Source organism: Mytilus californianus, unplaced genomic scaffold, assembly GCF_021869535.1.
Source record: "Mytilus californianus isolate M0D057914Y unplaced genomic scaffold, xbMytCali1.0.p SCAF_2, whole genome shotgun sequence".
Taxonomy (NCBI): Eukaryota; Metazoa; Mollusca; class Bivalvia; order Mytilida; family Mytilidae; genus Mytilus; species Mytilus californianus.
This window is the reverse complement of record NW_026262668.1, coordinates 16,575,126-16,590,003: the sequence shown is the minus strand read 5'-3', so window position 1 is coordinate 16,590,003 and position 14,878 is coordinate 16,575,126. Positions and strand designations below refer to the sequence as shown.

Here is a 14,878-nt window from a genome sequence, read left to right as displayed (position 1 = left end):
TATTGTTCAAGTTTGATTAATACAGCATGGATATTCAAAATTTATTATATTGCAAATTCATTTGAAGTTTGTATCATACATTATCAAAATAAAGTCCGTTCCCCTAACAAATGTTTTTCATAATATTGGAAATCGTCACTGCTGCATGATAATTAAATTCAGGTGTCCATACAGTTGTTTACTTTAGTTTGATTTACTTGTCATTTATTAGATGAAACTATTATATGTCCTTCAATTGTTGTCCCATTCCATAATTGAAAAGTAACCTATAAAATTGCTATGACGGATTTTCATCTGGTTTGCTTCCAGTAAGTGGTCTAACTATTTTAATCGTCTTAACTTTTAACCAATCATTTCCTTCGTTACGAAGCACCAAGGAACTTGTGGAGGCCATTTCAAATTTAGTAAACACTACATATTTGAATGAATGGAAGTAAATGAAGCGAAAACAACTTTTAAATCTTAAAAGTCTGGGAATTAGTGACAGTTTTGATGTTTTTAAGCACACATTTCATTCTCTGCGTTCGTGCGACTTGTAAAGTGATATATTTCTTTCAAAAAAAATATATGTTTTGTTCTGTTTATCAATATCTTCATCCATGACAATCTAACACAGGCTGAGGGGATATTTTGTTCGTAATTGTGTTTTTGCATGTCTGTTGTGCTAAAAATGTCATCTTCTGTAACAAAAATACCGGGACTATCTTTGTCGGCGAGGAATAAACGAAAATTGCCTGAAGTTCCAAACGTATGCATACAAAATGGGACAGAAAATTTAAAAACCCATACAAAGTTTAATCCAGAAACTGTTGAAATATCAATAGGTGGTACACACAGTAAAGGACGAATTAAGCCAGGATCTGAATGTATAAAGTTGTCATTTGACAAACCAAATTCCTCAGATGATTCTCTCTCTGCATATGAAAGTAATACAAGTAGTTTATCAGGTGACACAACATTCACAAATTCAAGTGTTTGTGATCAGTCAACTGATAATGCAGAACATGATTTTATTTCAAATTGGACTAATAACAAAGAATGTAATAAAGAAAACTTTCTTACTCCAGTTAAGGAACCAAGAGGACCCCCGGAAATGGACAGGTTTGATTTTATCTCGCCAAACAATTGCAAGACCCCTAAAAGAAGATACACAGAAGGTGACAAGTTGATTGCTACTCCAGAATGTTATAATGCAGTACAGATTGAGGATTTATCAAGATTTGAATTCCACAGCGATGATGATGATCATCCAAGGGAAGATAGTAGTAGTCTAACAGTAGCAGTACGAGTTCGACCTCTCAATGCAAGGTGCAGTAGTCATTTTAATAAGAACACATTTACTTTTGTTTTTAGCATTTTTATACAAATAAAAAAAAAATTTGTTTCCAGCTACAAATGTAATAAAATTAAATGCTCTCTAACATCAACATGTCTAATGGGGTCATTGACCGATTAATTTAAGTGTCATGCATGAAATGTATCAAAGCTTCAAAATACATTTATATAATGTTCTGAAATGGCAAGTCTTGTAAACACATATTATTAGCTTTAAAACTTTAAAGTATAAGAGAATTTTTTTCATATATTTTAATGCCATTCAATGATACATTGCTACAATACATGTACATGTATGTACATGTATATGAGCATCACAAATAAATTGAAAAAAAATGGATGCAAAAATTCAGTATTCTTCTCAGGGTCTTTATGAATACACCTTATCGCTATTTATCCGCCATTACTGGACATGACAAAAGTTCCCGTAAAATTTTGACGTCATAATAGAAAATATCTGACACCACAATGGAAAAGTGATTGTTGTAGGACGTCAAAAGTTCAAGCGGGACAGATTCTCGGGTCAAGCGGGAATAGCGATAAGGTGTATACATTTTCCGCAATAGAACCATTATGATATTCTTTACCATGTTGCTATTGGAAAAGATTTTATAATACATGCACATGTACAAATGTGGAATGTATTTGTAAATGTGGTTGTGTAATATTTGAATCTTTGGGAAACATGTACAGTACTACAGGATAGAAAAGAATTCTGTATACACAATGTACAAAGAAAAAAACACAAAAAGCAAAGGAACAGAGCTTTGATTGCTGTTCCTCTTAAACTTTGGAATTTGATAAAATTAAATGCATTTTTCATCATTTCCACTGAAAGACATGATTTGTTAATTGTATATGTAAATTATTATGTCATTAACATGTAAATATAAGAAGATAATTTATGGTTTGAGCTGTTTGCCATGTAAACACCTAAGGACAATGATGTACTGGTATACATGGTATACAACTAAAAGTCATCATATGGCCTTAAACAATGAGAAAAACCCATGATGTATGTATTTGAAATTGGAATTATTTGAGTTCCAGTACTATGGACTCCTCAGAATCAGCTACATGTAGGACTCACCCTTAAAATATCTTAGCGAGAACCTCTAAGGCATTGCAAATGTAGAAGAAATGTGGGTCCCAGGTCTGCTGAGATTGTTAAAGACCCTTTCATATTTTCAAGCCCATGAAGGTTGAAGGCAATTCTGAAGACATATAGAAACCAGTCCAACAGTCTTTCATTCAGTTATCCAAGAAATGATTATTTCATGTACTTGTACAATGTATGATGATGAAATGAATTGTACATGTAAATGTATAAATTGTGTAAATTTGTATTTTGTTCAACAATATATACTTATATATGATACAATATTTTACAGAGAAGAAAAGATAGGCAACATCCGCTGTGTCGTTTCAATGTGTGACAAAGAAACAACAGTAACTAAGGATAATGGTTCCAAACAGACTTTTACATATGATTTTTCATTCTGGTCATTTGATAAACACAATGGCAATTTTTCTGACCAAGAAAGAATATACAAGTTGCTGGCCCAGCCTTTACTGGTCAAAGCTTTTGAAGGCTATAACACATGCTTATTTGCATATGGTCAAACTGGAAGTGGAAAAAGTTACAGGTATATATTACAACATACATTTTTTTGTACTTTACAATCTTACTACATGCATGATATGACTGCATGTTCTATATCATGTATATAAATATTTAATTAGTGATTAAGGTGAAAACACTCTTGCTGGTTTAGTGATTAAGGTAAAAACACCCTTGCTGGTTTAGTGATTAAGGTGAAAACACTCTTGCTGGTTTAGTGATTAAGGTAAAAACACTCTTGCTGGTTTAGTGATTAAGGTAAAAACACTCTTGCTGGTGTTGAATGATAAACAGTTTGATTACAGTGATTTTTGTAACCTTGCCACTTGCCATTCCTAGAACATATAGAGATTTCAAAGTGAATAACCCACAATCATTTTTATTCATTGTGAAAACCACCAGTTCTAGTGATTCACCATGTTTGTACTGAAAAAAAAGCCCCCCCCCCCCCCCCCAACCAACCAACCAAAAAAAAAAAAGTGAGGATATAATACATTTACCTTGATAAAAAAAGTACATATAAAACCAAGTTCTTATCTCCATAATTGTTTTAAGCATTACATTACAGTACATTCCAGCTTCATTTTAAAATAATTTTACCTCTAAATGTGTTTTTACATTTTTTAATTACAGTATTATGGGACAGGTAAACGAAGGAAGAAATGAAATAGGAATCATTCCCAGGTTTTGTGAAGAATTATTTTCACGGGTAGACCACGAAGTCACCAGAGATTCAGAAATGGTATGTATACTATTTTATGACTAACTTTATTAAATTGTCATGTTCAATTATGTTGGTGTTTTACGCTTGATTACACATGTTCTGTAAACATAAAAATCTAGTGCTGAGGCAATCTTTGCTTGTTCATGTTGTTTCTCAATCATGTAAAATGCACGAAAATACCCCCAGCAAAAAGTTTTAAAAAGAAACAATATTGATGAGGTGTGAACTTTCCATTGATTGGGGAGTTTAACTTCAACACAAAAGGTTAATGCAGATTTCTTGGATTTAGTTTAACTCTTTAAAAAAATTGAATAAATTTTTTTTCATATCTATATGCTTGTGTGCAAAAATCATTTAAAATCACAAAATCTAATAAACACAAATACAATTTTTTGCCCAATCTACAAAAAATAATGAAAGTATTATGAAAAATCAAATAAAATTTTTACACAACTGATTTTTTGTCGAGTCTGCGATGCTTCATACTTTGTATTTAGATGCCTTATGTTATGAAGTTTCTGTCTGTCATATGTCCATTGTCTTTGACCTCATTTTCATGGTTCAGTGACTATTTGAAAAAAAAGTTCAGATTTTTTGAAATGTTGATTTATCTATTATTATGAGTAATAGGATAACTATATTCAGTATGTGAATACCTTGCAAGGCCATCATGTATGTCAGACCGTTTTCAACTGACCTGGACCTCATTTTGTGGATCAGTGAACAAGGTTAAGTTTTCATGGGCAAGTCCATATATCAGATACTATAAGCAATAGGTCTACTATACTTGGTGTATGGAATGATTGTAAGGTGTACATGTCCAACTGGCAGGTGTCATCTGACCTTGACCTCATTTTCATGGTTCAGTGGTTAAAGTTAAGTTTTTGTGTTTTGGTCTGTTTTTCTTAATCTATAAACAATCGGTCAACTATATTTGGTGTATGGAATGATTGTAAGGTGTATATGTCTGTTTGGCAGGTATCATTTGACCTTGACCTCATTTTCATGGTTCAATGGTCAATTTCAAGTTTTCCTGGTTAAGTTTGTTTCTTAAATACTATAAGCAATAGGTCAAATATATTTAATGCATAGATTGATTGTAAGGTGTACTTGTCTGTCTGGCATGGTTCATCTGACCTTGACCTCATTTTCATGGTTCATTGGTCAATGTTAAATTTTCCTTGTTAAGTTGGTTTCTTAGAAACTTTAAGCAATAGGTTAACTATATTTGGTGTATGGTAATTGTAAGATGTACATGTATTTCCAGTTTGGTTTATCTGACCTTGACCTCATTTTGTTGGATCATGTTAAGTTTATTTGATACTTGTAGTAAAGCTTTCTATTTAGAACTATCAACATCAACTCAATGGTCAGTAAAGCCGGTGAGACATTTCAGCATGTGCACTCTTGTATTATTAATTGATGTTTTTTTTTTGTTTTTTTTTTACAAATTAAAAAAAAATATTTGTACTACTTGACAATGTGTTTGAAGTGTGAATATGCCGTCTTTATAGAGGTTTCAGGTACGAGAAAAAAAACATCAAACAAAATGGTACAATGTGCTGAACTTCTATTTACAAATATTTTGTGTATACAGATTTTGTTCATTTTAACAGTGTGAACTAACTTTATACCATTGGCACTGTATTAACCGTTCAACAACCCAGAAAATAGCTCTGTAGAATGAAAACTTATTAAAAGAATATAATTAAAAGTTACTAGTCCTTTTTAATAAACAGCTCCTCAAATACTAAAGCTAAATAATTAGTTCTTTTGTAAAGGACATAGTAATTTTCAGTACATTATCTTTGTGATAATATTTGAGAAAATTCCATTACCATTGGCACACTAAAATTATAATCTGTTGTCTTCTGCAAAGTAAAATCTATCAATTTGAACCTACTTCATTTGAAGTTTAAATGAAAATTCCATTCTAGTGTTGACTGAGGATTTACTTGAGTTGTGTATTGTTAATTCTATTGTTTGATTTTTAAATGAACAGTACTCAGCTGTTATTGTTTTCCCTTTCATAATAATAATATAGAACTTTAAACTTTGAAGTGATTTTAGTTAAGCATGTTAAATCCACACAGACATTTAAGTATTATGGTCTCTACTGATTTACTTTGATAGTTTTGTCAATAAAGTATGAAGTGTATTGTTGAAGAATTGATTATCAGTTTGTAAACAAAGTGAACAATTTTTTATTAAAATTTTGTCATGTCAAATTTCTTCAGTTAGAAATTGATTATTCTTGTTTAAAATGGAAACCCAGCATGTACATATGTACATACTTTGATCAATGACCAAAGCTGTAGTTACATTTAACAGACAAAATATTTGCACCAACATTAAAGACTGTACCTTTTCTTCATAATGAGCAACTTCTTTAATTTATATAATGAAAAGAAAAGAAGATAACACAGATTAATTGGTTTATTGATGTAAATATATTGAAACAGTAGGTACCTGAATTTCATTAGCACTGGGAATCAACAGAATTTTTAGATAGATAGTAATCAATCATATTGATAATCAAATGAGATTCGTCCCATGTGTAACAAAGATTTATATCAAAGAAGGAATGTGAAATGCACCAAATTACATAAGAAAGAATGTATGTATGTACGGAAAATAAGCTTTGCCAGATTTACCTCAAGAGTCCAGTAATACAAGTACCTTTTTGCTTAAAGTATGTGAAATATTTTAATTGCAAAATGTACGCTAGTCAGGCTAGCTATACTTTTTTTTGTGGTTAATTGATAAAAATCTTTTTGAATTATCCATGCCTTTAACATGTTAATAATACTTATTAATAAAAATTCCCATGTAGTAACTTTTAATTTACATAAATAATTAACTTTATGTTAAAATTGTTGTAAAAATATTTTGTCTGAGCATTATTAAGAATTAGCATTATTTTCTGACACCCGTTAATAGTCCAAATTTATAGGAACAGCCAGTCCAGTCATGATTTCCAAACCACGGTTGTTGATATGATTTTATATTCAAAGTATTAACTAGTCTTTATTATAAAGGACTGCCATTAAATATGTATACAGCTGTTATTTAAATATGAAATTAAATGAAATGCAATAAAAATATTTATTTATTATATAGGCTTACTTACTTTCTTTCAATTGTAAAATTTATTAAATATTATCTTTAAGGAGTCTTTCCTAAAATGTCTGTCATAATTTATAGAATAATAGAATTTACAATGTAAGCATGGTAAGTGTAGGTTGTTATATATACCATGTATATATACATGCTACTGTTTAATTAAAAGTCTTATAACTAAATAGACTAAATCTGCTGTTTACTTTTGTTTAATATACTTCAAATTTACTTTCAGTTATGAATACACAAATTTCATCTATGTTTTTATTGAATCTGGGCATTGATTGGCATGCATAACCACAGGGCTTTAAAAGTGCATCATGCAAAACATGGTACTACGGCAAGTCAAAGTCTTTGAAGTATGCATTGATGAAACTTCAAAACAATGTGACCTGGTCTGGAGTACACTTATCACATGATTCTGACATATATTTTCATTATTGAACAGTTGCTTGTGTATTAGGTTATGATTTTATGATGTAAAATTATCAAAGTCACAACATTTCCAGAAAGTTTATTTTGAATGTCACTACATAGTGGACCTGCCATGAATGAAAACTGTTTGCCATGAAATAGCCAATGGTGCTGAAAAACAATGTTATACACCAAACATTCAATCCATCAATTAAAAAGAAAAAAAAAACCTCAGTACCTTTTTTGTACTTTTAAAATTCTGACACCAGTCATGCCAGTGTGCTCTTAATTGGAATTAAGGGTATGATGATCATTCAGCATAAGCCATAATAATGTATTGGTTTAACATCAAATGCCTTTTACTTTATTTGAACTTTGTACGATGACCTATAGTTGCTTGCTTCTATGCCATTTGGTCTCTGGTGGAGAGTTGTCTCATTTGCAAACATACCACATCCTCATATTTTTATATTAAGACATTTTAAGAACTACTTGTATGAATGCTTAAAAATTGAAGAATTTAAAATAAAAGGCAACGAGGCCATGCTAATTTATTATCTAAGTCTACATATATTCATGACTAAATAGAAAAAGAAAACAAAATCAAAATTAATTTTAATACATTCGTATGACTGTGCCATGAATCAAATTATTTGATTTAAATTGTTTTGTGATTTTGCTGCAAAAAAAGCAGCCTGCTGATTAGTAGAAAGTTTTAAATACTCTCTGAATTTATAAAATGTTGATAATAGGTCTATGAATGGATAAAGGACTTTGCAAGACCAGTTAGAGCAAAATGTATTGACGCACATTAGAGGTAATCATAATTAATACAAGAGTCAGTTTTGTAGGTTAATTTGAAATCATACAATTAGTTATTTGAATAGAGGGCCATATAAACCAAAGTGTCAACAATGGTTCGTGCTCCTACAATACAATTGTATTAGAACTAAACAGTTAACAGGTCGTTATAATCCATAGTTTAATTGTGTGTGGGGATAACGAGTGTCACATTAAACAACAGTTCTATACATAAACTGATGAATAATAAGATATAGCCGTAATTGGTAGAATTAAATATCTATCAGGTTTGAATGGCTCTTTGTCAGATGTTTGTGCATTAGTTTGGTCCAATGTAGCACAAATGGTAGAAAGCATTAAATTTTTAAATGCTTTATATTCTGGGAAATTTTTTAAAACTGGTCCCAAGATTTCAGATTTTGACATGAAAAACCTGTTAATTAATTGTGAAGTGATCCGTTTGTCCTGTTATTGAAACTCTGAATGGATTTTGATAAGGTCGTTCAAATAATTTATAGAAAATCTACATTTAATAACCGGAAAAAAAACATTAAACTTTTTTATGACATGTATACATTATGTTAAAGTACTAGAATCAAACCAGTTTATTGGAATTTTATGTGTTGTCTGATCAATATATTAATAAATTTCCATTATTGTTCTATTTGGCATTTAATTGGAACATTAACATGTATAATATATTGGTAACCTTGTATGATTGAAGACATTAAGATTAGTGGGTGTTAAAACTTGTTATAATACTGTGATGTAATGTTATACTTTCTATTGTATTCTTTTTTTATCAAGATCGACAAAAAACAAAATATGTTTGTATATTTTCAAAATTCTCTTTGGGGGGATAACATTACATTATCTGGTTTTGATCTTTAATTAGATTTACAGCAATGAACATAATAAATTGTAAGCTTTTGTAATGCAGTTGATTTTTATCCCAATTTTTCTATTTTTTCATGTACAAGGAAGATGGAATTTGTATCATTTGTGTACAGTTTGTTTTATATTTTCCAATACTAGTAGTCTCTTAAAATTCACATGCAATTCTGAGCCATCAGTATGGCAGATGCTATAGTTAACACAAATAAACATCTGATGTACACAAATGCAAATTCCAATGTATAGCAATGGCAAGAGGAAACGTAGACAACAATAACCAAAACAATTATTTTTAATTAATAGCAATTGGGATTACAGATCCTAATGTATCTTCCAAACCGATAGCCGGTAATAGGGAATAAAAACTGGATAAAGAAAGAAATTATTATTGAAAATCATTAAAATTAAGTCAGAACATTGCATAGTTACCCTTTTGAATTTGTAATGTTGTGTTTCAGATTTTTTTTTACATATTGTTCAAAGGACTCAAACTTAAGGGTTAAGTTGGCTAATAAAATAAAGCTTGTGTACATGTTTCTCCATAAGTTCTTAGTCAGAATTTATGCATAACTTTTTATTTAAATGTATTGTAAAGATTACACATTCTTATTTAAAAAGTACTAGCAGTTAGAAAAAACAGACATATCTTTTTTTTTCTGTGTCCTTAAAATAAGTTCTGAAGTATGGTTGTGGATGAAAAACCTATATTTGTCATGTTTGTGGTATTTTGGATCTCATAAAAAAAAGCTTGAAATCCTTCCTTTGTCTAGATTGACACCAGTCTTATCAGTCTTCTTTTTCTGCCAAGACTAACTGATGCATTTGAAGTGTTGCCTGAGAGGGTCCAGCTGTGATGTCACATGGATTGCTTCTGTCATCTGTGGTGCTGATGTCACAATGTGTTAACCAAAAACTCCATCAAAACTGCTTGACAGAATTCATCTGTGGTGCTGATGTCACAATGTGTTAACCAAAAACTCCATCAAAACTGCTTGACAGAATTCATCTGTGGTGCTGATGTCACAATGTGTTAACCAAAAACTCCATCAAAACTGCTTGACAGAATTCATCTGTGGTGCTGATGTCACAATGTGTTAACCAAAAACTCCATCAAAACTGCTGGACAGAATTCATCTGTGGTGCTGATGTCACAATGTGTTAACCAAAAACTCCTTCAAAACTGCTGGACAGAATTCATCTGTGGTGCTGATGTCACAATGTGTTAACCAAAAACTCCATCAAAACTGCTTACCAGTTGTTGGCATGACACGGGTTATGTTCTTCTCATATATGTTATGATGGTATGATACTAAACCCCTAACGGGAAGGATTGTGATTGATATTCATATGATGAAGACATAATCTTTCAATCAGTTTAATTGAAGTCTGGAGCTGGCATGTCAGTTAACTGCTAGTAGTCTGTTGTTATTTATGTATTATTGTCATTTTGTTTATTTTCTTTGGTTACATCTTCTGACATCAGACTCGGACTTCTCTTGAACTGAATTTTAATGTGCGTATTGTTATGCGTTTACTTTTCTACATTGGCTAGAGGTATAGGGGGAGGGTTGAGATCTCATAAACATGTTTAACCCCGCCGCATTTTTGCGCCTGTCCCAAGTCAGGAGCCTCTAGCCTTTGTTAGTCTTGTATTATTTTTAATTTTAGTTTTTTGTGTACAATTTGGAGTTTAGTATGGCGTTCATTATCACTGAACTAGTATATATATTTGTTTAGGGGCCAGCTGAAGGACGCCTCCGGGTGCAGGAATTTCTCGCTGCATTGAAGACCTGTTGGTGGCCTTCTGCTGTTGTCTGTTCTGTGGTCGGGTTGTTGTCTCTTTGACACATTCCCCATTTCCATTCTCAATTTTATTGACAGAATTCATCTGTGGTGCTGATGTCACAATGTGTTAACCAAAAACTCCATCAAAACTGCTTGACAGAATTCATCTGTGGTGCTGATGTCACAATGTGTTAACCAAAAACTCCATCAAAACTGCTGGACTTAATTCATCTGTGGTGCTGATGTCACAATGTGTTAACCAAAAACTCCTTCAAAACTGCTGGACAGAATTAAATCAAACTTCAACAGATTTTTCTTCAGAACATGAAGTTGTGCATCTGCTATTTTGATATTTGATCCAAGTGGCTTTTAGACGTTCCCATATATATATAGACTTCCTTTTAGACATTTCTGCTTACATTAATTTGAGTTAGTGGAGACACAGCTTCCTTTGACGACACACATATGTTTTATTAAAAAAGAACTTTGAATTTATCATTTTCTTTGGCTTAAAAGTTTATAAATCCGTTAAAGTAAATTATTAAATATAAGATGCCTAAAAACTGCATATTTAAGTGTACAATTGTACATGATGTAGAAATCAGTTTAAGTATACACATGATACATGTATGTAAATTTAACAATTATTGCCATGATCATACCCAACAATAATATGTAGATATGTTATATTTTTTAAAATATACACGACATTAATTTTATTATAAGTAGCTGGGCCATAATATGCAAAAATGCAGATTATTATAATTCCTATACAAAGTAATTAACAAGATTATAAGATTGATTTTTTAGGTTTTGTGGTTTTACCTTGATATTCACAGTTAAAGCTATCATATGGCAATCAGAGAGATTTAAATTTAAGTGGACATTTTACATGTGTTCAATTTTTTGGTTAGCCAGGCCAATGAAAAAAATGTATAATTGAACATAAATTTTTGTATAAACTTTAAGATATCCAGTCATAGATCTATTGGTATTTAAACTATCAAATAACATCCCTGTTATCATTGTTATCATTGTTATAATTATCATCTTTATGAATAATGTTGATACTTAAGTCATTTTTAAATGTTTTGGTATTCACAATATAATTATGTACAAAACTGATGAGTACATATAGACATTTAAAATTTGCTGATGGCCCATTTTCTTTAAACCAACTATTCTTTGAGAGCAATTTATTTTCATGACTTTCGTGAGTAGAAAAATGAGAATTTAAATTGTTGCATTTGTGTTTAAAAATGTGTATCTTACTTTATAAAAATAAATCATGAAAATGATCAGATTTCGATAAACCACGAAGTTGGCTGGAAAGAAATTAATGTGAAATAAGATATGCACAAAAATTAGTTTGTTTACAGTATTCATGTAGAGGGCAAACAGTTTAAAATAAACATATTAGATTGTTTAGATCTTGTGTTGTAAAAACAGGTGATGATTATTTTGACTGATCTGGAATTAAGAGATAGGTGTGTTTTATGTGTGGTATAATACATGAAAGCAGGATGTGTAAAGACTATTGTTTGTCTAATTATTACATGCCTTTGGAATAAAATGTTGATCCTTATTATCAGATTATACTGTAGTTAATCAGATTTTAGACCATTTAATGCTAAATCTGTAACAGTAGAACAATATACAGTCAAATCTATTTCTGATATTTCTGTAGTCTTTTGTATTAATGTACAATTACATATGTGGTGCAGTTTGATATTCGTTTATACTTCTCTTATATTTCAGGTCAAAATCAATGTAGAAATATCCTTCTTTGAAATTTACAATGAGAAGATCCATGACTTGTTGGCTTCTTCTAAAGAAAAAGGTGGAAAGTCACAGGTAATTGAAATCAAAATCCTATATTGTCTAAAGGAGATGAATTTTCTTATTGTGCAGTATAAGAATAGAACAAAATATATAATCCCTTCAAGTGTTTCGAGAATGGTTTTATCTTTTAACAGTGGGTGCATGTGTATGTATTATTTAGTGCTTTGCAAATAGAGGGTTTGCTGAGTGCATGTTGAATATACCGGTACTACAATGTAGTTTTTTTTTTCAAATTAAGTAAAATTGCATATAAAATTTAAATCATAGATAAACAGTCAAATGACACATGGCCATCTGTCAATTGGCTGACATGATGCAAATATTCAATAGAATTCTTTCATGTTGGATTATCTCCATCGTGTTGGCACTGGCAGTTTCATTCACATTCAGGTAACCAGGCGAACATATTGAAAGCCCCTGCAAGTTATGACTATAGGTGGCTGTACCAACAGTTCATACACAGCTTTAGTTCAAGTAATAAATTCTTAAATGCTTCTTTGTATTGTTTGTACAGTTAAAATTCCTTTTCATAATAAGTACCTTGCCAGGTTTTTTGGGAACAGTTATAGAATTGTAATGAATCATGGTCAGTGTAGAAACAAGGACTTTTGCTTAGTTTCCACATTTCATAATGATGAGTATTCAAAAAAGCAAAAGATGTGTCAATAACACTTCGACTCTACATTATACTGATTGTTAATGAAGTAAATGGACTACTTTCCTTAAATACATAGTGGTAACAATGCCTTTCAGTTAATATCTTTAAAAAGTTTATTATAACATGACTATCACATGATTATCATATGGTTCCTCATGTTGGTAATTTGACTAATTTTAATTTATTTTAGCTTAAAGTACGAGAACATCCCAGTACTGGTCCATATGTGGAAGGATTATCAATGTATGTTGTCAACTCATTCGAGGATGTGGAAGGGTGGATAACTCTTGGTAACAAAAACAGAGCTACTGCAACCACAGGAATGAATGAAAGAAGTAGTAGATCACACTCTGTCTTTACATTAGTATTGACACAGACAAGGGTAGGTAGCTCTAGACATACAGTAGTAGATCAATCTCAGTCTTAGTTTTGACAGACAAGGATAAGTTATAACTATTTAGGATAGTATTTCCAGCTATGGCATATATGACTGAACAAAGTAGTAAAATCTCACTCTGTAGTTTACAATAATGTTGACCACACAATAGTAGGAAATTTGAATCACATCTGCCTTACGTAGGAATGAAAAAAGAACTATTTCATTCACCATGGTTTGGTTATGTTTTTGCGAAAAAATTTCACATGTGGGATTAAGCTGAGGGCTAGTTCATCATGTACATTAGAATGAATGTGGGTTGGTAGGAGAGGAAAACTTATTTTTGAACATGGTTCGTTGGTCATATATAGTGGTATGTCCATTTGATATATTCAAAATTCTTCAACGATAATGTTATGGTTGTTTGGGCATTTCCAACTCTTCAACATCAAGTTAATGTGGAATAGCTTAAATTGAAATGGACCATTTAACAATTTAAGGGTCTTCCATGGTTAACATGCTTAAATCATAAGGTGAGTTATAATTACCGTGAAGTGTAGGATTTAGATTCATAGAAAAATCTTTGAAAGAATTACCTTTATTTGTGTTTAATTGCACAAAGTTACAAATCAGTGTACAAAAGGAATTGAAATATCACAAGTTTCATAGGGTCATGAGTATTTTTGCATAACACAATCCACAAACACAAAACAATAAGGGATACCATATTGAAATGTATTTTTTTATCTAAATATTAAAGCTGGTAAAAGTACTTATTACAAATAAAAAAGCTTGATAACATTTCAACTATTATTTTAGACTGATGAAGTAGGAAGCCAGAAGAACGATCCTCGGAGAATCACCAGTAAGATCAACTTAGTTGATTTAGCAGGAAGTGAACGTCAGTCACAGGCAAAGACAGAAGGAGACAGACTAAGGGAGGCAACTAATATCAACAAATCTTTGACTACACTGGGAATGGTCATCTCCTCTTTGTCCAAAAAATCCACGTCAGGAAAGAAGAAATTCTTCATACCATACAGGGATTCAGTTCTCACTTGGTAAGACATTGAAGAATGCAGTTATCAAAACTGTTAAATTTATAGATCATACAGATCAATTCATTATTAAATGAACAATTATCTAAAACTTTCCATAGTATAGACATCACTTGTGTTGAAGATACAATATAATAGAAATGGTTGGATCTAATTTGAATCAGTTCCAATTCAACTGAATTTGTATAATTACCTGACCCCCCTCCCCTCCTTTTGAATGACCATCGTCAGGTATCAAAAAGTAAAAAAT

At 31.1% G+C, this 14,878-nt stretch overlaps 1 protein-coding gene across 1 annotated transcript in view; it reads left to right on the top strand.

Moving 5' to 3' along the window:
• Positions 1 to 387: 387 nt before the first annotated feature.
• The window catches only part of LOC127729351 (kinesin-like protein KIF14), a 36,527-nt gene continuing 22,036 nt past the window's right edge, over positions 388 to 14,878 (top strand). The window contains exons 1-6 of the mRNA XM_052237125.1: positions 388 to 1,308; positions 2,727 to 2,981; positions 3,590 to 3,698; positions 12,453 to 12,548; positions 13,385 to 13,576; positions 14,390 to 14,631. Coding sequence (XP_052093085.1) covers positions 653 to 1,308; positions 2,727 to 2,981; positions 3,590 to 3,698; positions 12,453 to 12,548; positions 13,385 to 13,576; positions 14,390 to 14,631 — 1,550 coding nt within the window. The 5' untranslated portion in view covers positions 388 to 652. The remainder of the gene's footprint in view (positions 1,309 to 2,726; positions 2,982 to 3,589; positions 3,699 to 12,452; positions 12,549 to 13,384; positions 13,577 to 14,389; positions 14,632 to 14,878) is intronic.